At 40.2% G+C, this 24,194-nt stretch overlaps 1 protein-coding gene across 2 annotated transcripts in view; it reads left to right on the top strand.

The window, feature by feature from the left end:
- Positions 1 to 24,194, top strand: part of sorl1 (sortilin-related receptor, L(DLR class) A repeats containing) — a 92,621-nt gene that overhangs the window by 40,910 nt on the left and 27,517 nt on the right. For both annotated transcript variants that reach the window (XM_053646351.1, XM_053646350.1), the window contains exons 8-25: positions 47 to 216; positions 2,441 to 2,633; positions 3,992 to 4,109; positions 8,008 to 8,081; positions 8,187 to 8,275; positions 11,686 to 11,864; positions 12,709 to 12,895; positions 15,027 to 15,155; positions 15,330 to 15,415; positions 17,973 to 18,145; positions 19,056 to 19,187; positions 19,286 to 19,377; positions 20,988 to 21,234; positions 21,397 to 21,535; positions 21,670 to 21,843; positions 22,458 to 22,571; positions 22,899 to 23,021; positions 24,006 to 24,125. In XM_053646351.1, coding sequence (XP_053502326.1) covers positions 47 to 216; positions 2,441 to 2,633; positions 3,992 to 4,109; positions 8,008 to 8,081; positions 8,187 to 8,275; positions 11,686 to 11,864; positions 12,709 to 12,895; positions 15,027 to 15,155; positions 15,330 to 15,415; positions 17,973 to 18,145; positions 19,056 to 19,187; positions 19,286 to 19,377; positions 20,988 to 21,234; positions 21,397 to 21,535; positions 21,670 to 21,843; positions 22,458 to 22,571; positions 22,899 to 23,021; positions 24,006 to 24,125 — 2,539 coding nt within the window. The remainder of the gene's footprint in view (positions 1 to 46; positions 217 to 2,440; positions 2,634 to 3,991; positions 4,110 to 8,007; positions 8,082 to 8,186; positions 8,276 to 11,685; positions 11,865 to 12,708; positions 12,896 to 15,026; positions 15,156 to 15,329; positions 15,416 to 17,972; positions 18,146 to 19,055; positions 19,188 to 19,285; positions 19,378 to 20,987; positions 21,235 to 21,396; positions 21,536 to 21,669; positions 21,844 to 22,457; positions 22,572 to 22,898; positions 23,022 to 24,005; positions 24,126 to 24,194) is intronic.

Here is a 24,194-nt window from a genome sequence, read left to right as displayed (position 1 = left end):
TGGAAGTCTGTCTGATTGGCATGCCATGTTACGTGACCTTTTGCAGGAGTATTACATAGCAGACGCCTCAGAGGATCAGGTGTTCGTGTGCGTGAACCACAACAATAACGTCACGCACCTGTACATCTCGGACACGCAGGGGCTCGCCTTTTCTCTTTCTCTGGAGAATGTGCTGTATTACAGCCCCGATGGTTCAGGAAGCAACACCCTCATCAGGTAATGCCGTGATGTGTGACTGATCAAAAACACACGTTTTCCAAAATTAGGCATCTGATTCCTCTTCCTGCTGTGTTTCTCATTTCGCTTTGCCTCTGCTCACAGTAGTTTCTAATAAACTCAACTGGTCCAGTTCCCACAAATGAGAAACACTGTTCAGAAGGACAGACCAATTAATTTCAATCCAAACCTATAGCCCTTGGCCAGAGTGTGTGTATACAGTGGGGGAAATAAGTATTGAACGCGTCAACATTTTTTTCAGTAAATATATTTCCAATGATGCTATTCAAATGAAATTTTGGTATTAACTCAAGAAAGCTGGAAATATAAAGAATTCACAACATTAAAGTCCATAAATAAAGTTTTGTGTAATAAAGTGGAATGACACAGGAAAAAAGTATTGAACATATTAAGGAAAAGCAGTTCTCCAAGGCAAGGAACCAGCTGAAATGCATAAGTAATAATACCCCCTATCTACAACTTAATAGCAGCTGAGTTAGTAAATTGATGGTTTTTCGTTATACAAGAAACATCTCATGATGGGTAAAAGCAAACTGCTCTCCCATGACCTTTGCAACCGTATTGTTGCAAAACATATTGATGTAATCAGACACAGACGTATTTCAAATCTTCTGAATCCTCCAGTAAGCACCCTTGGGGTCGTTATCCGCAAGTGGAAGCAACATCACTTCATCATCAACTGGCCATGAACAGGAGCTCTTTGCAAGATTTCTGACCAGGGAGTCAGATGAATAGTCAGTAGAGTAGCCCAAGAGCCAAGGACCACTCAGAAAGAGCTCCAGAAACACTTGGAGGCGGCAGGTGCCATCGTCACAGAGAAAACAATAGGTAATTACTAAAGAAAAGGCATGGCGAAGCTCGTTTAAAGTTTGCTACAAGTCATTTGGACAATCCTAGGAAATACTGGGAGAGTGTAGTCTGGTCAGACGAGAGCAAAATTTAACTTTTTGGCTGTCATACTACACACCATGTTTGGAGAAGAAATGGCACTGCACATCACCCTAAAAACACTATACCAACAGTGAAGTCTGGAGGTGGAAGCATCATGGTGGGGGGCTGTTTTTCATCACATGGTTCTGGCAAACTTTGTATAGTTGAATGAATGATGAATGGAGCCCTTTACCGGGAGATTCTTGAGAAGAATCTGCTGCCATCCACCAGGATGATGAAGATGAGATGTGGGTGGACCTTCCAGGAGGACAACAATCCAAAGTATACAGCAAAGGAAAGTCTCAATTGCTTGAAAAAAAAAATGAAGGTGTTAGAATGGCCCAGTCAATCACCTGACTTGAATCCAATTGAACAAGATTTAAAGACAATATGTTTAGAAGAATGGACCAAAATCACACCTGAATACTGCAGCCGATTCATTTCTTCATACAGGAAGTGTCTTGAATATGTCATTACAAACAAAGGCACTTCTCCAGTAAGTATTAAATACATTTCAGCTAGTGTGTTCAATACTTTTTCCTGTGTCATTCCTCTCTCTCTCTCTCTCTGTCTCATATATATATATATATATATATATATATATATATATATATATATATATATATATATATATATATATATATATATAAATATATATATATATATAAATAAATACAACACCCCATGACCTGGTACCATTCCAAGGTGCAGTGGTTGGAAACCTTTTCTCGAAGATATCGAGCATGTCAACTGACGGTCAAGCCGTTTGACATGCCACCTGCCTTACTTCCTGTTTCAAAAGTAAATGTGTCAAAATATTAAATCGAATCATAGCTCTCACGGGCCTTGTTAGGCCAATGCTATTTTCTCCCTAGTGTAAATAGACACTTATTTATTATTAGTGGCCTCATAGTTTATTTCAAGCCAATAGAAAACACTATGATGCTAGTTTATCAAATGGACACCCTAATTAGTATTAGGGCTCACGCTGTTTATCTCTCTTTGTCCTTGAACGTTATTTCTGACTGCCCTCTCCTGCCAGCGGGATCCAGATGCATGGCTCTGCCGTGCAGCTCAGTGGTGGGTTAGGGACGTAAATTCAGCCTCCAGACTTGAGCAGTTTCTTCTCCTTCTTTCCTCATTCAGCAGACCTCTGATCTGCAGCAGTACAGTGTAAATGTAAATGAGATGCCAAGACTCACGGTGTTGACCTTTTCAAACGTCTCTGTGTGTGTGTGTGTGTGTGTGTGTGTGTGTGTGTGTGTGTGTGTAGGTACTTTGCCAATGAGCCGTTTGCAGACTTGCACCGTGTGGAGGGCCTGCGTGGCGTGTTTGTAGCCACACTCATCAACGGCTCGCTCAGCGAAGACAACATGCGCTCTGTGATCACCTTTGACAAGGGCGGCACCTGGGAGTTGCTGCAGCCACCAAATTCCGACAGCCTTGGGGGCTCCATCGATTGCCAGGTAGCACACACCGGAATACCACAGAAGCATCTGGAGCCTCTCTTGTGTCAAGAGTGTGGCTTCTGAGTGCGAGCGTGGGTGTTGTTATGATCAGAGGAAGTGGTGAAGGTGTTTTGCTAATTCACTGATTCTCCGAGCATGCAACAAGCCTACTTTTATGACAAGACTGTAAAGACTACAAAGCTTTATTAGTAAAGAAACTACGCCAATTATATTTACAATGGAATGTTGGAAATGAATGTAACTGGGAAATAAAGGGCTGTCGCTGTGGCCGAATTGGGAACCTGCCATGGCTGTTTCCTGCAGGGATTATGTTGTGTAAGGAGCCTAGTTAACAAATGTTGCCGTCAATGCAGTCAGTCTGATATCTTTTGTGTAGTTAAATCCATCCATCTGTCCGTTTTCTGTAACGCTTATCCTACACAGGATCGCTGGGAGCCTGGTGCCGATCCCAGTGGACTCTGGGGCACAGGGCTGGGGAGACCCTGGATGGGGTGCCAATCGCCCACACACTCACACGCCCATTCACACACTACGGACAATTTAGAAAGGCCAATCAGCCAATGCATGTCTTTAGACTGGGGGAGGAAACCCCTAAAGCATAGGGAGAACCTGCAGACTTGCATGCGCACACAGGGTGGAGGCAGGAATCGAGCCCCAACCCTGGAGCTGCGAGGCAAATGTGCTAAACACTAAACTCTGTTTACTGCACCATGATGACACAAGAGAACTGACACAAGTTTAATTGGTAACAACGACTATCAAAAGGTCGCACTGCTTCTGTACTGTTACATCATCACCATCAAAACGGAGAAGACGACACACATTTGGTACAGATGACCGAGGAGAAAGTTTTAGAAAGGTTTAAATGACTTTAGATCAGGCAGGTGAAGAGATGATGATGATGATGATGTTTGTGTGTGTTAAAATGCTGTGAGTCACTTTTACCTCAGGTTATGAAATATTTCCCATAGTAAACTTTAAAATTATTTGCAATATGGCAGTCATGTTGTTTGTCCATAAGTAGATTGGGTTGTAAATGTACAGGTAGGTGGGTTGTCTTTCAGTGCCATTGGAACGAAATATTTAAATGTGATTTTACTCCGTTTTTAAGATTTTAATCTGTTTGGTAAGGTGCATGTAAAAGGGAAACACATTTCAATTTAGGACAGTCTCTAATTTTCAGAACTGCATATAAAAGAAAAGGTCATAATTTCACTGTATGAAGGGATTTTCCTAGGCCGCCACACACGAGGACATTTATTGTTAAGGACGCTGTATTTCACCTGCTGTACTTTAACTCCCGTTCTCTCTCTCTCTCTCTCTCTCTCTCTCTCTCTTATCTGTCTTATTTGCAGATTTCTAAAGGTTGCTCCCTGCACTTGGCTCAGCGATGGAGTCAATTGTTGAATATTCAGCTTCGCAGGATGCCCATTCTGAGCAAAGAGTCTGCACCTGGCCTCATCATGGCAACAGGTGGGTCATGTGACCAGCGCCGCTTTCACATCCTGCAGCATGTTTTCTCAGAGTCTTGACGTTTTGGTGTATCTGAACTTCGAGCCAAGTGTGTGTGTGTGTGTGTGTGTGTGTGTGTGTGTCTGCCAAGTGAAAACATGCTTGTACTAACGCTATAATAAACACTCCATGCACGGTGTAATGATAGGGGATGAGTGTGGGTTTGTTCTGGAGTACGCATCCTCATGTGGAAGGCATTGAATTTCCTCTCTGCTTGTCTCAAGGGTGCGCACGTGTTGGTTTTTTTTTTTTTTTTTTTTTTTCACCCCGCTTCTTTTTTGTCTCTCTGCGATTGCCAGCAGCAGCCGGCTCTTTAATTAAATGATTATTAGATAATGGGCAGTATGGAGAGAGCAGAGGAACAGGCTTTGCAAAGATGTTGGCCCACTTTGGGTGCTATCGCTCAAAGACAGATGTGCTAATTATTGCTGTTTTAGCCACAGACTAATTAACACACATACACACACACACACACACACACACACAGTGGTGGTGTGGTTTGGGGTTCACACGTACCCCTAGACATCTCCCAGCAGCCAGAAAACCTCAGCATTTTATAACAAAACTGCATTGATGGACTCTGTTAAGTAGCTTACACTGATCTCCTTGCTTGTTTATGATTTACAGAAGGGGGGGAGCCTCAACGCAGCTATAATTCAAATTCAGGCAGTGCGAAAACAGGATCTTGTGTAAAACATAGTTTTTTTTTTTGTTTGTTTTTTTTAAATCTGAGTCAGCGAGCGCTGGAGGTGTTTTCGCCTCCCAGGCTCTGGTTGTGCCATTGAAGTGGAGGTGTGTGTGTGTGTAGGGAACAGCCGTCCTCTTGCTATATGTGAAGATCACAGCCAGGCATCGAGCAGCAGTGTTTACGGCGAATATATCACGGATCTGATCGAGTTCTTGCTTCCTGTCTCTGTTTCCTGTGCTGTTTCGTGGGCTAAACTCTTGCAAGTAGTTGTAGTAGAAGTGAAGTTTATTTGTTGACATTATGTTTGAGACAATAAATGATGAAAATGTACCTTTTTCCTTTTTCTTTCCTGTCATTCAGTATATTTAAGTGTATAGGTTTACTCTTACTTATTGCTGAAAATTAGCTGAGTATAAGCCATCTTAGTGTGTGTCAAGATAACTGATGTAGAGTTTCCTGTTGATGTCGGATCGCGCTACTGATCCTCCTGCCCAAGATACATCATGTTTGTTTTTGGGTTCTCTTAAAGTTTCATAAAATCTACAGTACAGCTAATTTCATTCCTTTATTATTATTAATGTCTATTCTTTAGATTAGCATGCTGTAGAATACATAAGTAATCTTGCCCTGTATAAGCTGTTTCACATAACAGATGTTTATATATAGTCCACAAGACACAATAATAACTGAATTTACACAAATGAACCAGTTCAAAAGGTTATATGCGCTCAATTCTTAATACTGTGTGGTGTTATCTGGATGATCCATGACTGTTTTTATGTTTTGTGAGAGTTGTTCATGAGTCCCCTGTTTGTCCTGAGCTATTAAACTGCCCACTGTTCTTCAGAAAAATCCTCCAGGTCCTGCACATTCTGTGCTTTTCCAGAATCTTCTGCATATTTAACCCCTTTCAAACACTATATGATGTTGTGATCCATCCTTTCACACTGAGGACGACTGGGGGACTCGTACACTACTATTACAAAAGGTGCAAACATTCACTGATGCTCCAGAAGGCAGCATTAAGAAAAGGGGGGGGGGGGTAAACTTTTGATCAGGATGATCGGTGTAAATTATTATTTTGCTTAAAGATTTTTTTTTTCATTTAGTTCTACCCATCAGAAGCTACATAAGATATTTCCCAGAAGACAAAATGATTTACATCAATCATTCTGTTCAAAAGTTTACACCCCCCTGGCTCTTAGTCAATATTTGCACATTATATAATAGTTGTGTATGAGTCTTTTTCTGTCATCCTCAGTGTGAAAAGATGGATCTCAAAATCATATAGCTAATGTTGGAAAGGGATCAAATATATAGAAGATGCCAGAAAAACAAAATGTGCAGGACCTGGAGGATTTTTCTGTAGAACAGTGGGCAGTGTAACTACTCTGACGTTGGAGATCTTGTGTATGTGTAACTGATATGTTTGATGACGTATTTGAGGATTGAGAATCGGTTGTTATATGATGAATAAAACATGACTAGGTGTGCTGTTATAGGAAAATAATCAGCAAAAGGGAGGTGTGATGTTACCACATTTAATGTGATTTATTTTTAATAACAACACATCTGAAAGTGTTTTATTCCAGTTACACAACAGCAATTTCCAGACTTTATCTTGTCGGGAAAACTTGGTTTAACTCGGCTTTAATTTGACTGCTACAAAACGCTGACACTGGAGACTCCTTCTAAAAATGCACAGAAAGTTTTGCCATATCAATGATTATGTACATTTTTAAAAAAAAATTTGTTTATGTGGCACATCTGCCATACAAGTCCTTGTGCAAGTTGTTACTATAGAAACAAATACATATATTCGAACGAGTGCCTTGATGTAAACCTGTGATTTGCCTTGTAGTTGCTCTATTTTCAGAGCTGCTGCTCTAGGAAATTAATCAACACCTTCTGACCGATCAGATTTGAGAATTCAGCAGTGCTGTTGTATTAAATACACCAATACTAATAATTAGAGATGCACCGATACTAAATTTCTCAGCTGACACCGATAACCGATTATTCAGAGTGCTATCGGCCGATACCGATAGTTCTGCCTTTTATACCTTCTTTTAAATGAATAATAATTAATTCCACAATTCTGAAAGAAATGCAAATTAAAACTTTATTCTCTCCATTTGAACAAGTTGTTTCACAGTAACTGGTCTCATAAACAGAAAACACATTACTCTAATTAACATTAACACATGAACTCAATTCTGAAGATTAAAGTAAGATTTCTTAACTTATTGAATGTTATTAATTCATATTAACATTGACTGAATTCCAAAAAAAAAAAAAAAAAAAAAAACCCCTCCTGTTAGTCTCACCTTCACTCTCCACAAGCAAAAGCATTTCTACTTCATCATTGACATCAAACTGGTAATATTTAATATCAACTTTTTATATAATAACATTAACTCGATATGAAATATACTACTCCACAAATATATTTTTCTGTGAGATATATATATATATATATATATATATATATAAATATATATATATATATATATATATATATATATATATATATATATATATATATATATATATATATATAAATATATATATACATATACATTTTTGTCAACTCCTCTTCATTTGAATCTTTCAACAGTGTACTGGCCCTTTAATACAGCGCGGCAAAAAAAAATAATTTAGACTTGATGTTGAAACTCCCGCTTCACTGCTGCAGCGTCCGTAGTAACATTTTAGGAGTGCAGAGATTAGAGATTACAAACTGCAGTTTTGTCGTCATTCCACACGAGACATCATCTTTACACACAGCACGAAATCTGTGTTTTCCCGCCCTCCTTTGATTGACAGGATATAATCGGCCCTGAATATCAGTTGTTTTTAAACTATTGGCCGATAGAGATTAATAGCCAATACATTGGTGCATCTCTACTAATAATGGTATTCTGTTTTGGCTCTTTGGCACTTCAGATATTATTAGTTACAGTGCTCCTGTATCTGAAATGATATAGACTGCTCATTTTAAATGACATGCTTACATCAGTGTGCTGTTTAAGATATAGTTTTCCCACTGCTATGCTTGTGTGACTAAACTAGGAGCATGGTATGAGTATTGACTGATCTTGCTTGCTTTCCTTTTTCCCTTTTTTCTTTCCTTCATACTCTCTTTTCTTCATGCTCACCTCCTTCTTTCAGGATCCGTGGGAAAGAACCTGGCCAATAAGCCCAATGTGTACGTCTCGAGCAGTGCCGGAGCCAGGTGGAGAGAGGTACCGATACGCTCATGCACATCCTATTACTCTCCTGCTAAATGATTTATTATAAGCTTCCTAATATTGCACCTCTAACTGACTCTAATGCTAACATGGCTTCAGGCTCTGGCTGGTCCTCACTTCTACACCTGGGGGGACCATGGAGGCATCCTGATGGCTATTTCCCAGGGTGGCGCCACCCAGACACTTAAGTGAGTCATTGTTTTTGATTTTTAATAACCTTTATGTATCTGTGTGCCTGTGTACCCACTCGCACTAACCCTATGTACACACTAGTGAGGGACAAGGCAACAGGCACTCATTCATTTTCTGTATACGTGCCTGAAACAGAGCTGTGATTTCAGAGTCACAAGAAGTGAGATTTGAATTGAGATTTTTGTTAAGTCTAGGCAATTAGGTATTATTTCAAATGGTTCCTTGGAACAATCCTATGGCACAGGTGGTCTTATGTTTCTTCAGTTCCTTCTTCACAACTTTAGTTCATACCTACAGTTACTTCCTACTTACTGTTTGATGTGCAAAAAATGGAAAAGAAAATGGAACTGTGGTTTCATTTATCTAGTTACATACAACCTCTAAATAAATGTACATTCTGTATATACAGACATTACAAGGCAAAATAAAGCTTGGAACAAAGTAGCACTGATATTGTTGGTGCCTCGGGTGAACTACGCCTTGCAGAATCTGCAAAATGTTCATTTTTTTAAGTGATCAGTGTAAATTATTATTTTGTATGAATTTATTACTGTCCCATATAAGATATTGACATTATAATTTACACTGATCATCCTGTTCAAAAGTTTATAGCCCAGCCCCCCCCCCCCCCCCCCCCCCCCCCACCAGTCGCTACACATCCCTGTGTTACTTTTGCTTAAAATTCATTTTAATTTTACAATATACTCTACTTCAAACCGGGCTTATTTTTTCCACCATATGCTGTTGGATAAAAGGCGAATAGAGTAGTGAAAGGAGAAACTTTGAAGTCTCCTTGAAAAGCTCAGCATTTATTCGATGTGTTGATGTAATTTCTACTGAAACAGGAAGTCAGGGCAGGACATATCGAGCGGCTCCTCCACCTTTTTAAATAGCCAATAGCATTAAACGTGCCTCATAGCTCGGGCTAAGCCGTACTTGACAGTTAGTACCGTGTATTTTTAAAATGTCGGGGGTGGGACACGTCAGATTCTAGACAGCATTTGATTAGACAGAAAATCTGATGAGAAGCTGAAGTGCATAATGATGTCACCAGTATGTTCGATCCGTATTGGTGGTAGAGAGAGAGCGAGAGACTGTACATTTTGAAGTGTGTGTGTGTGTGTGTGTGTGTGTGTGTGTGTGTGTGTGTATGTATGTGTATATATATATATATATATATATATATATATATATATATATATATATATATATATATATATATATATATATATATATATATATATTCTAAATGTGAATTTTGTCATTGTTTTGAAGTACCCTAGCCAGGGCTCTACGGTAACAATTTCTTTTAGGAGCGCTCCTAATTATAAAAATTTTGGAGCACAATCAAAAATTTAGAAGCACAATTGAAGTTTTTTTTTGTTTGTTTGTTTGTTTTTTTAGAGATGGTATTGTTAATGTGCCACAAAATAACACACAAGTAGGCATGAGAAAACTTGAGCTTGTCAATTATGTTATTAATTAATTATGTTATTAATACACTATTAGACATTTTCCACTATCATGGTTCTGGGCTGAAGCCAGTTCTCGAACCGCTCTGTGTGTATTGTGTATATATCTGAATAATCTCATATAGGATGTGATTGGGTGAGTTCATTTACCCATCAGATGCAAAGAGCTTTAGTTTAATGGTGTTCATTAGGGATGCACCAATCAGGATTTTTACGACCGATACCGATCCAGATACCAATCGTTTTTTGTTTAAACTTTAATCAGGAGGTCTGTCATAAACAGTTAAATGTAAGCTCTCTGCTCATGGTCACTGTTAATTTAGTTAAAATAATAGTAATGACAAATACTGTTGGTTAGTTGATAAGTAAACAACCATAAAATATTTATTTTTAAATATCTTAAACAATAGAGAGTCCTAATTAAAAGTAGACTAACGCAAAAATGATCCATGTTAGGAAAGAGGCTAATAGCCTTCTAAGGAGATAGCAAACTAATCTTAATCTCAAATTTATATTAAGTGCAACCCATAGTAATTAAACATCATTTAATTTCTCATTTTATTTATATTTTATGAAGTTATTATACTATCTATTTTTTATATTAAGTGATTTATTTATATCTAAGCACATTTTCTGTCTTTACATTTTATTAGTTTTTTGTTTGTTTGTTTATCAGTAGTTCCTTTTGGATCGGTTTCCCCAGTACAGTGTTGTCATGTCTGCTGATAATATTGAATTATTTTGGTGGATTAAATCAAAACATGGAAACTGAAGTTGACTTTTCTAGTGATATTTGGCAACCCCGAGTTTAAATTAGTAAATGTGATGTGTGTGAGCCGGGACGAGTTACTGAAGAGAGTGAAGGAGAGCGGCAGCGTACTGTATGTGTACAGACTGAACAGTTGCTACTCTTGATTATGATTGGTGAGGAATTATTTAATAAAGAAGTTTGAATTAAAACCCACCTTGTAGCGTTAGCATTATTATTAATTTACAGCCGACGCCGCTGTGGCTACACGAGCAGGTGATAGTTCAGGTCATTTTGCGTGATCAATAAAAGATGGCGGTTTGAAAGAAGCAGTTGATGTACAGTGTTACTCTTGTCATTACTCTTGTCAATCCCACACTTGTTCGGTTGACTGAAGAGACGAAAAGCAGTGTGAAAGTAACTGTTGCTCGGTGTAGGTGCATTTTGGAGTTTTAGTTTTTATTCCGATTGTATTATACAACTTCGAACAGGTGACTCGTACTGGTGTGAATAAATCTTTATTCACAATCACGCAAAGAATTTTTCAGTGAAATGTTCGCACTGTAGAGCCCTGACCCTAGCTTATAGATAACCTTATGGTTAACATATATTTATACTAAAAGCCACAAAGCTTCAGTTTTGATTTCATGGAGACTTTAAGGCCACCAGGCAACCTATACCATTAGATTGGTCTAATAACTTTACTCAAGTTTATGTGTCACTTTCACATTTCATATAACTTGCATACAAATTCTTGATGAGTCAGAACTGTCTGAGCTCTGTGAGTGGAAGGCATAGTGTTACTATCTTTCCTTTCAGTCAGAGCGACACTAACCAAGTGAGCTTATGTATGAGGAAGAGGGTAGATGGCACTTTCCTCTGAGTGTGTTACCCTGCCCATGATGTAGCGGCTGGCTTCATGTGTCCCAGAGGAAACGTGCTAGCCCTGACCCTTGCTCGTTATAATCTATCACATGACAAGAAAGAACTAGACAACTGACAATGACTAATATTTGGAGTTGGGGAAAAATGCAAACACAACACAGCACAGCCTTCGTGAGTGGTGTCTCCGCTAAATATCGAACGATGCCTTTTGGAAGATGACTCGGATGTGTTAAAGCACGGAAGGCATGAACACTGCGGTGCTTTTCCTTTACCTGAGGCTTTGTGACTGTCTGTGACGCAGGTTCAGCACCAACGAGGGCGAGACGTGGAGTGAGTTCCAGTTCTCCAAGCAGGATGTCTACGTATACCAGCTGCTGACCGAGCCAGGCGAGAAGAGCACCATCTTCACTATCTTCGGCTCCTACGCTGATCAGTCACACAGCTGGCTCATTCTGCAGGTCAACGTCAGCGACGTGCTCGGTGAGGATGAAAGATTTCGTCAGCCGTACAGCTGTTTTTAAGTTGCTTTCCGTTCGTCTCGAACTGAAACTTGCCTTGTGATAAAGGTTGCGTTATGACCACGAGGTTTTAACGGCAAGTCACATGACTCTAATTTTAGTGTAGTCCATCTTAGAGTCAGCATGATAAATACACTAACTCAGTGTATTGCACATTCATTTCCAGCATTGTGTGATTTGCACATACAGTCCCCTCTGAACGGCAAGGCCAGTTCATTTGTTTGTGCTATACACCAAAGACATTTGGGTTTGAGATTAAAACATGGATATCAGACAAGAGTTTAGGATTTCAGCTTTTACTTACTGGTATTTACATCTAGATGTGTTAAACAACATAAAACACAGAATCTTTTGTATCAGACCATGCAATTTTTAGGTGAGCAAAAGTAGGTCTTAAAGTAAATAACACTTGATATTTAGTTGCATATCCCTTGCTTGCAATAACTACATCAAGCATGCGACTCACTGATATCACCAGACTGTTGGTTTCTTCTTTTGTAATGCTTTTCCAGGCTTTTACCACAGCCTCTTTCAGTTGTTCAAAGCCAAACATCTTCAGTCTACAGCAAAAAACCCCCCCCAAAAAAACAGATTTGAATGGGCTTTGCCATTCCAATAGTTAGACTGTATGGGAGGAAAATAAAATATAAAAACAATACAAATAAAAATGCAAACGGGCTTTTCACATTTTCGCTTATTTCATTTATAATGATCCATTTGATATCACTTTTAGCAGATTTTCCTCTCGCGATTATGCATCAGTTTTCTTGATCACAGCTCTAAATTGCTAGTGTTTTTATATGCAGGTGTGCCATGCACCGAAGGTGACTATAAGCCCTGGTCTCCGTCTGATGAGCGAGGAAACGGCTGCGTTTTGGGCCGTGAGTTGCTCTTCAAGCGTCGCTCGCCACACGCGACCTGCTTCAACGGCGAGGACTTTGATCGACCTGTCAGCCTGTCTAACTGCTCCTGCACGCGTCAGGACTATGAATGGTAATTTGCTTTATAAAAGTTGATACAGTGCAGTGAAAAAAGATTAGCCTCCTCCTGATTTCTATTTTTTGCATATTTGTTGCAATAAGTGGTTTCTGATCCTCATGCAAAATGTAATAAGCAAACACAAAACAGTTTTTAAATTGTTTCATTTTTTTTTTTTAAGGAAAAGGGTCATGCAACACATGTATGACTCATGTGGGAAGTAATTTCCCTTAAACTTTAGCACCTTCCACCTTTAGCAGCAACAACTGCAACCTAATGCTTCTGATAACTGAAGATCAGTCTTTCGCTTACATCACTGTTTAGGAATTGCTGCCCACTCTTCTTTGCAGCACTGCTTTAATTCAGCCACATTGGAGGGCTTTCGAGCATGAAGTGCCTATTTAAGGTTCTGCCACAGCATCTCAATGGGGTTCAAGTCAGGACTTTTTAGTCTAGGGCCTTTCCCAAACCTTCTTTTGTTTCGTTTGAGCCATTCAGAGGTAGACTTGCACTTCTTTTTCGGATTACTGTCTTCCTGCATAATCCAGTTGCTCTTCAGCTTCAGATCACAGACTGGAAATTCTCCTTTCGCATTTTCAGGTAGAGAGCATAATTTGTGGTGCTGTCATTTATGGCAAGTCACTCAAGCCCTGAAGCATCAAAGCATCAATCCCCACACCATCACGCTATCACCATCATGTTTGACTGTTGGTATGATGTTCATATTAAGGAATGCTGTATTCCAATTTTGACTCATTAGTCCACAGAACATTATCCCACGAGGCTTGGGGGTCATCAAGCGGTTTTTGGCAAATATGATACAAGCCTTTATGCTCTTCTTGGTTAGCAGTGGTTTTTGCCTTGCAACTCTCCCATGAACTCCATTTGCGTACAGTCTATTTCTAATAGTGAAATCGTTAACACTTCCCTAATCTGAGCGAGCGAGGCCTGCAGTTCTTTTATGACTTCCTGGTTTAGTCATCAATGTTCTCTTGGAGGAATTTTGGTAGGCCTGGCCACATCTGTGAAGATTCACTACTATTCCAGAAATCATGGTATAGTATGCTGACCTTTAAACCTGTTTGACATTGCTGGAAAGGTTCTATTTAACTTGATATTTAGGTTCAACAGGGCTATCAATCAAGTAATCAAGCCTTGGATTTGTCTTGTCTAATTGAACTCAATTATTAATCAGATTTGCTTAATTGGTTAATTGAGTAAGGGGTAAGATGGTTTAGTGGTTATGTTTACCTCACACTTCCAGGGTTTGGGACTTGAATCCTGCCTCCGTCCTGTGTGCATGGAGTCTGCATGTTCTCCCCGTGCTTTGCGGATTTCCGCTGGGTACTCCAGTTTCCTCCCCCAGCCCAAAGACATGTGTTGTAGGCTGATTGGCATTTCCAAATTGTCCGTAGTGTGTGAATGTGTGCAGCTGTGCCCTGCAATGGATTGGCACCCCGTCCCGGGTGTCCTCTCTCCTTGTGCCTCAAGTTGCCTTGGTTAGGCTCCAGGCTCCCCGTGACCCTTTGTAGGATAAGTGGTATGGAAAATGAATGGATGGATGTGTTACTTGAGTAACAAAGTAGTAATTACATTTTCACACTCGGCTAGTCGGTGATAACTTTTTACCTTCAATAAATGAAATGATTATTTTTTAAAAATGTATTTTGTGCTTATTCAGGTGGTGATGGTGGTGATTGTTGTTGTTGTTTTTATATAAATGTTTTTATAAAGATCTGAAACAAGTATGTCAAATATGCCAAAATAGAAGAAATCAACAAGGGGGTGAATGCTTTTTCAAGGCACTGTACTTGGATACAGCTTGAACATCCAGACTTACTTTACATTGAAAAGGCATAGAACTCTTCACTGAAAATGCAGAATTTACAGAGTAATTCTTAACCTTGAACACCGCAGAGTGAGTGATTTAGCTCTGTTTGTAGGTTTGGCATACACACCTCCTGTTGGCCTTCATTTCTCTTTCACTAAATCACCATGTCACATGGTCACTAAATTCCAGCCTGTGCAGTTTCAGAGTGCCTGAGGAATGCCAGATAAATTCTTCCAAATTGCCTTCAAGATTAACAGTCGTGATAAACGATAAGTGCTCCTCAAAAAGTGCTCTTGTTCTCTCTTTGTCTCTCAGTGATTATGGTTTCAAGCTGAGTGAGGACCTATCTCTTCAAGTGTGCGTTCCTGACCCTGAGTTTTCGGGCAACTTGTACGCCCCTCCTGTGCCCTGCCCGGTGGGCACGATGTACCGCCGCAGCAAAGGGTGAGATAAGGAAGGCTGTTCTGAGAAATGATTTGAGCCGAGTTCATGGGCTTGCAGCAGTAGCACCACCTAGTGTCCAAATGTGTCTGAAGCAGTGAAACATTAAAAAAGTTTTGTTTTGTGTGGATCACGAAATGTCTTCAAAAACGTTTTGGTGGTTTTTGATTGGCACAGGTATAGAAAAGTGCCGGGTGATAGCTGCACTGGTGGAGATGTCGAGGCCCGGTTGGATGGAGAGATGCTCCCATGTCCTATTGGAGGTCAGAATCCTGGTTTCTTGAATCTTTCTGTTTCTTGCTCTCTTTATTTTTTTTTTTATTTATTTATTTATTTTATTTTATTTAGTTTTTTAAGCCATTTATCCCACAAATACCAACCACTGCCAACTAGTACTACTACTAGATCAATATTAATCCCAAAGTTATTATCTCAGAAGTTGTTCAATGACTTACAGAACCTTTCACTTTTGGGTTGTTTGAGGCAACATTCGGTCAAATGCAAAAGAACCTGAGGAAACAAGTTGGACTGCGATCTGTTTCATGGGTGGACAAATTATATATTCACTGGCCACTTTATTAAGAACACCCATACACCTGCTCGTTCATGCTATTATCGAGTCTGGCATTCATGTGGCACTAGCAAAATGCATAAAATCATGCAGGTCAAGATAATCAGTTAATGTTGACAACAAACATCAGAATGGGAGAAAATGCCTTCTCTGTGATTTTGACCGTCAGAGGAGAATGGTCAGACTGCTGAGCTGACAGGAATGCTGTGGTAACTCGAATAACTACTCTTTACTGCCATGGTGTGCAGAAAAGCATCTCAGCATCTCACACAAACACCTCAGACCTTGATGGATTTGCTGGACAGCTGAAGATTAAGAAAAAAAAAAAAAAGTCCCCCAGTCTTACAGAAGATATACAGTATGATATAAAATGTCTACACACCCCTGTAAAAATGGCAGTTTGCTTAAATGAATAAGAAATACAAATCCGTTGTGAACAAGAAACTAATTGTTCTGAGATCTGCACTTATTGTTTTCAGAGAAAAATAAAACTCTCAATCGAGAATTGAGCCAAAGCGATTGAGGAAAAGCTGTCAATCCTGTCAGAACTATTTCCACCTTCAATGTGAAATTACAACATATACAATCAAGTGAAGAACAATCAAACATTTTAGGGATAAATGAAAAAACAATACAATAACCTCGTTGTGCAAGTGCGCACACCCTTGTGTGTTCAGAATTAACCAATCACGTTTCATCAGAAATCCCTACCATTTTAACAGGGGTGTGTAGACTTTTTATATCCATTATACAGGCGCTTCTTATAAAGTGGTCTGTGAGTAGATGGTGAGCTAGTTCATTTATATTACATTAATTCAGACTAAGGGAAACAAACGAGTTTATGATCATTATTATTATTATTATTATTGTTATTATTATTATTGTCATTATTGTAACAAAGTTTTTAATTTTGCACATTGTGTTTGGGCCTTAGTTTTTGCCAAACATTTCAGCTATAAGCTGTGATGTTCTTTCTCCATGTTTACATTTTACGTTTATTCATTTAGGAGATGCTTTTATCCAAAGTGACTTACACATGAGGAAATACAAGCAAAGCGATATATCGAGCAGAGAACAATACAAGCAGCGCTACCATACAAGATCTTTAATTGAGTTCTAGTGTAGAGGTGTAAGTGTGGGTTTTTTTTTTTTTTAATATAAAGCTGGGGGTGTTTTGGGGTGGGGAGGGTTCAATTAGGGGTTAGTTCAGTGTACGTGGAAGAGGTGGGTGTTTAGCCTCAAGGAGAGTGTTGAAGTAGGGGGCTGCTATTTCAGACCAGGTGTTGTACAGTATGTGAGCATCAAGGCCTTGAATTTGATGCGGGCGGCTACAGGAAGCCAGTGGAGGGAGATGAGAGGGTGTGGCATAGGACCTTTTTGGGGGTGCTGCTGCATTCTGAATCATCTGAAGGGGTTTGATGGAGCTGGCTGGGAGGCCCCGGAGTAGTGTGTTGCAAGAGTCCAGATTTGAGATAACAAGAGCCTGGATTAGTATCGGTGTAGCCTGATCAGTGAGGATAGGGACTGATTTTCTTGATATTATACAGAATTATACCGAATTGAACATTAAAGATATTTTCAGTCTAGCTAGCCTCCTTCATTTCTGTGAGGTGGCTATATGTTATGCTAAAGGACAGCCTTATTTTGCCTGGTTTTCTTGGTATTTCCACATACCTGCGTGTTCCCGATTCTGAAAATATCATGTCATCTGTGCAAGCTAATTAATCCGCCTAGTTAAAACCTTTCTACCGACCAACAGATTGCGCCTCAGCCGAAGCGTGTAGTGCTCAACAGTTATAGCCTTGTTTGTTTTGTCTTTTCCTGATTGGCCCACCTCTGCATTCTGACATGAATTATGCCTTTTATTGTTCAAAAGTAAAGCCCTGCTTATAGTTTCAGTATACAGTGTAATGACAGTTTGGCGTTTCAGGTTGCTATGTTTGACGCAGCGCATTAATCAAAATCAGTGTGTGGATTGTGGTTGTTCCTGTTCTCCAGTCATGAGTGTATTGAAAGTATAGTTATCTTTTTTTAAACATAATTTTAAGATGTCTTTAAAAAAACAAACAAAAATAAACCATGACTCAGAATATTGATATGCAGTGAAACTGGCTAGTTTCTTCATTTCAGGCTTCCTTTTACAATTTAGCTTGATCTGAGAGCTGCTCAGCTCTGTGTCCTTTCCCTAATGATTACTCACAAGGCTGACCAATTACATTCAAATCTTCATTATGTGTGTTTGTTTGTAGAGAGTAATGAATTCATCCTGTACGCCGTGAGGAACTCTATCCACCGCTATGACTTAGCTACAGGTGTCGACCAGCCCCTGCCTCTCTCAGGACTCCGTGAGGCGGTGGCTCTGGACTTTGACTATGAGAAGAACTGCCTCTACTGGGCCGACATTTCACTTGACACCATACAGGTACAGCGCTTTCAGCAGGTGTATGTCCTCGTTTTCATTGTGAGTGAATGTCCTCAGGGACTATTACTACTACTACTACCACTAATATTACTACTACTACTACCAATACTACTACTAATACTAATACTACTACCTATACTACTACTAATACTATTACTACTAATACTACTACTACTACTACTACTACTACCACCACTAATACTACTAATACTACTACCACTAATATTACTACTACTACTAATACTACCACCACTAATACTACTACTAATACTACTACTACCACTAATACTACTACAACTACTATGAGTACTACTACTGATACTACTACTACTACTAATAAAAAAATTCATAGTTTGAATGTACATAATATTTCATGTTCAGTAATCCACTTTGGATTTGTTTAAGATTTTACTTCTAGACTCCTAAGATATAGCTACACTTTTCCTAAACTTAGTGGCTAAATGACCCCTGTTGAGATCTGTAAAAATTAATCTGTAGAGGTTTGTCACTAAGTGACCTCCAAAACACTTTTACCTCAGTTTTTTTTTTTTTCCTTTCCATGCTAGTATAGCTAATGCTAAATTCAAAACGGGTAAACTGCATGTTAAGTGTGATAACAGAGTAAGTCTTGATATATTTACTATTCTATTTAATGGGCTACAATTTCACATTTTTTTCTCTGTGCACCCCAGGTAGACTGAGAAACATTAAAGTTTCATTAAAACTATGTTATTACATTTTGATTTTCTTTTCTAAGAAACATGGAAACGATTGCCTCTTTTGTGGCGATATAAAAATGACGAGCTAACTAATATCCATATGTATTTGCATTCGTGTGCATGAAAACTTGACATTGTTTGCAGGGATTTAACAGCCCTAGTAAGCCCTCCATCACTTTGCATTTCTATAGAGGCTGTGTTTGAATGGCAGTTCTGGCCAAGAGGTGATTGTTAGGAAAGGCCTGCAGAATGTCGAGGCTCTGACCTTTGATCCCGTCAGCCGACTTCTCTACTGGGTGGATGCTGGCTCTCAGAAGATAGAGGTAAATAAGATGGAAAATATGCCATATTTGTTCACACCATAATGTTTTTGATACATTGGGTGCAGTAGTGTATCACACGTTGGCTTCATCTTGCTCAGGTCTCAAACCCTGATGGGGATCTGAGACGTACCCTGGTCAACTCTTCCATTTTGGAGCACCCTCGAGCCCTGGCCCTTATGCCCGGAGAGAGGTATGGGAATTTCTGGACTTATTTTAGAATTTTTTTAATGGTTTGTTGCCATTCATTGTTAAGGGGTTTAATCATTTGACACATCTGGTGCACTTTTCCATCAAGCTTCTTAAAGTAGAAAGTATGCTTCACTTTTTACACGTATGCTAGGTACAGTACGAGTGACGCAAATTTCGTCATCAGCAGAGTACGTGCACACTGTACGTGCGCCGCCCGATTTACTGCTTTTGCACTATTTAATTGTTCCACGAGGTGGCAACAGTGACCCAGGGCCGTCGATTCTCAAGGTAGTCGAAGAATAAACGGAAGAGACTGAAACGAGTGCAGGTTAGAAAGTACCCGCATTTGTATGTAAGGATTTGTATATGGGTGCTAATCGTGGCGAGAGATTGCCCAAGCATTGTTCTTCGTGTTGTTGTGATTCTTCTTCGTTGTCATCCTTCACACCAGAAGACCTGCTTTACTGCTCTGTACTGACTTCTGTAGGCCAGGATTGGTAGTGCAAGTTGTCGTAATGCACAAGTCGACCGCCTGTGTACGCATGCGTACATGTCAAAATGTATATTGTATGCTTTGAAAGGCTATGCGTACGACTGTGTGCATACGCCTTTTAAAAAAAAAACCCAAAATATACCAGAGGCTTAACAGTCAGGTTTGTTGTTAGCTCCTAAAACAAAAGAGCAAGCTTTTTTTTTCTCACTCACAATTTTCCAGCCATGTTCAATGCTATATTCTTGAGAAATCCAGCATAGAGAGAGTAGTGGAGACAGCAAACATTGTATTTTCCAAAAAGGAGTGCAGCTAGTATATAAAACCTTTTACGAGGAGTAACGGCAGAGATCTGGCTAGTCAGCGATCTATCCGATGACGAGCGCAATGGTGGCATTAGCATGAAATTTGAAGCTTTGAAACCGATTTGAGCGGAGTGTATAGATGAGGAGCTGAGACAGCTGGAAAGAGTATGGACTGCTTCATCAGTCATTTTGGTAAGAGATGAATTTCCAGTGGCGCCATTATCAGCAAGTAGTCATACGGCATTGTGGGTAAAAGGAACCTGTTACCTAAAGTGAAAATAGACCAGCATGTTGATGAAAGTGAAGAAGTCAACTCCAAATTACGAAATAAACCTTGGACGATATATATAAAATGTGTGTGTGTGTGTGTGTGTATGTGTGTGTATGTATGTATGTATGTATATATATATATATATATATATATATATATATATATATAATATAAAATATAATAATGTGTGTGTGTGTGTGTATATATATGTATGTATGTGTGTGTATATGTATGTGTGTATATATATATATATGTATGTACAAGTAATTCAGGCTGGAGTTCTCCTTGTAGCATTCAAAGAATGGGGTGTGGTAGTAAATACAAGTAAACATGTAAGTATAGCCACAATACAGGTAAATACAGCCACAGCACACCTTTGAGTGTTTTTTTGTTTGTTTGTTTGTTTACACCAGTTCTGTTGAGTGACCATAGTGGGCCTGTAGTCCGAAGTTTCTTCTAAAATGAAATAATGTAATAATTTTCTAATAGTTGACCTGTAAGCCGTCATAGTCTGTAGCGTTTTAATCCAGCATGCTGTTTGTTAGCCTGATGTTCTGGACGGACTGGGGAGACAGAGCAGCCGGCGTATACCGAAGCTGGATGGACGGCTCCAACGTGTCTCGCATCGTGTCGGATGGTGTGCGCTGGCCGAACGGCATCACGGCTGACGAGAACTGGCTCTACTGGACCGAAGCGTATGGGGACCGCATCGAGAGATCCGACTTCACAGGGGGACAGCGCACAGTGCTCATGGAGGGGCTGCCTCATCCCTACGCTATAGCTGTATTTAAGGTAAAGCCTACGTTAAACTTCCTTTCTTATTGAATTTAGTTTGCATGATTTGTTGTAATTCATTTAACCCTTTTGTAGAAGTAACATGTTAATGTCTTATTTACATCATAATTATATCAGTTCTTGTGAAAGGCTAGACTAATTCGCTGCTTGTCTCTTCAGAATGACCTCTACTGGGATGACTGGTCAAGAATGGGCATCTTCAAGGCACCGAAGTCAGGCTCACCAAACAGCGAGCTCCTCGTTGGCAGGCTGACCGGCGTCATGGACCTTAAAATCTTCTACAGGGGCAAAGCCAGAGGTCAGCCACTAGAGCAGCACTGCTGAAGTTTTCCTTTCAAAACCGTAGGAATACATACTAACTACACAGGGAGAAGCTCTTCTGTCCTTTTCTTATCTCGTGTGTGTGTGTGTGTGTGTGTGTTTTTACTGCAGGTCATAACGCATGTGCGGATCAGCCGTGTACACTGCTGTGTTTGCCCCAGCCGGGCCACAGGCATAGCTGTGTGTGTCCAGACGGAGTAGCCACCACCAGTCTGCCCTCAGGAGAGCTCCAGTGTCAGTGTCCCAGTGGGTACCAGCTCCAGAACAACTCATGTGTGAAGACAGGTGAGAAACCTGCATACACGTCACATTCCCACCGGGATACAAGGAGAGGGTGTGGCGGTATACAGGTCTGCATGGTGAAAGGTTTCTTGAAACATATATAAACTGACGTTGTTTAAAGAGATGGGAGTCGCGTATGAAACTTGCAGGACAAAAGAGAGGAAACACGTTTCCAATTACGTCCAAAAACACCTCCAGAGACGGATCAGTACCTCAGGTTTGCAGATGAAACCCCATTAAAATGCCCATCACAACTGCGCTGCAAACCTTTTCGTTTTACACGGCTGCTGCTCTCGCGTGGAGAATTCATTTCTGGTTTAATTCACTGCTTCAGTAAATGTCTGTACGGAGTAAGATTATTATTATTATAAACATGCCCTGCTGCTTTCAAGTTCATTAATCCAGTGATGTATACGGTGAACCGCGACAGGGTCATTGGGCTCAAGGCTCGTTGATGTGCGTGGGGAGTGAAGGCTAACTTGTCTGGTCTGATCCCACTGAAGAGCTACTGTAGCACAAATTGCTGAAAAAGTTAATGTTGGCTATGATCTAATGGAAAGGTGTCAGAACACACATCATAATGTGTTTATTCTGCCCGTTTTCTCTTTGTTCAATAGAACACACTTGTCTGCCGAACCAGTACCGATGCTCGAACGGCAAGTGCATCAGCAGCATCTGGAAGTGCGACAGCGACAACGACTGTGGAGATATGAGCGATGAGCAGGAGTGCCGTGAGTGACAGCCCTGGCTCTGCCCACCTACAGTTCACGTAGAGCTGTCTGTCTGCTCCTCTGTTTCCTGAAGTTCACAGTAATGTCTCTCTCCCTGTCTCTCTCTCTCTCTCTCTCCCTCTTTCTCTCTCTCTCTCCCTGTTTCTCTTCTCTCTCTCTCTCTCTCTCTCCCTGTTTCTCTCTCTCTCTGTCTCTCTCTCTTTCCCTTTCTCTCTCTCTCTCTCTCTCCCTGCCTCTCTCGCTCCCTGTCTCTCTCTCTCTCTCTCTCTCTCTCTCTCTCTCGCTCCCTGTCTCTCTCTCTTTTTCTCTCTCTCTCTCTCTCTGCAGCCACCACCTCTTGTGATCCATCTGTGCAGTTCCGCTGCGTAGCTTCAGGTTCATGCATCCCTTTGGCTTTCAAGTGTGATCACGAGGACGACTGTGGTGACAACAGTGACGAGGAGCACTGCGGTGAGCTTATGAATAAACGTGTTTGTGAGTTCGGTCGGAACACATTTCACTACTGGAATTAAGGCTGGGCCGTATGACCACATGATCCTGATATTCAGGGTATGAAATTAGCACCTGCCACTCGCCGAATGCAGGTGACTCGTTGGCAGTGGTGTGTAAAATTGTCTGGTAATCCCCCACTTTGGCGGGTACATTTCTCTCACAAGTAGGGCTTACAAAAACGGATATCTTTCTCTCCCTTTCTCTCCCTTTCTCTCTCTTTCTCTCTCTCTCACTCTCTCTCTCTACCTCTCTCTCTCTCTCTCTCACTTCTACTGGAGGCAACTGAAAGCGCAAAGAGACACAAACAAATAAACTTTCACTAATTACATGCAGGTGAGAATCATCACAACACCTCTCCATCCACAGCCGACGCGCGACCACACCCCTGCTGCCACAGTGACTTTTTTATGATTACTTTAAATTTAAAAAATAACTTTTTTGTTTACGTCAATTATATAATTTAAAACAACATTGTTAGTTTCTGTTTCTGTGAGGCGGCTGATAGAAATTCTGAGTGGCCGGTAAAATAAATAAATAATGATAATGAGTCTTTATTGGTCCCATATACATATGCAGAGTGAAACTCTTTTCTTCATATACCCCAGCATGTCTAGAAACTGGGGTCAGAGCGCAGGGTCAGCCATGATACAGATAAAATGTTCATTTTCTAACGATAGAAATGAATATGTTAGCACAATTATATTTTTTGTCTTCAACACCGATTTCAAACATTTAATCATACACCTTCAGATCAAAAGGTTTTTAAGATCATAAGAAACATTTCAGTAGTGTCTCCAAACTTTTGACCGGTAGTGTACAGTATATGTTTGAGATAATAATTAAAGTTTCAACTGAAACGTTTAATAGGAATCGACAGCCCTAGAGTATGTGATTGAGCCTGTGTGTCTAGTGTCATGGCGTGATGGTGATATGTTGTTACAGACTCTCATCAGTGTGGGCCTGCGGAGTTCACGTGTGCGAGAGGAGTGTGTATTCGTGACGCCTGGCGCTGTGATGGTGATAATGACTGCCGGGACTGGTCTGATGAGGCCAACTGCACTGGTGAGAACACACTCCTAGCTGAGTGAGATGAAATGAGCCTCAAATTTGCTTAATGACAATCTCTCTCTC

Source organism: Ictalurus furcatus, chromosome 17 (genome assembly GCF_023375685.1).
Source record: "Ictalurus furcatus strain D&B chromosome 17, Billie_1.0, whole genome shotgun sequence".
NCBI classification, from domain to species: Eukaryota; Metazoa; Chordata; class Actinopteri; order Siluriformes; family Ictaluridae; genus Ictalurus; species Ictalurus furcatus.
The sequence above is the reverse complement of the archived record's forward strand: the minus strand, read 5'-3'. Positions and strand labels throughout refer to the sequence as shown.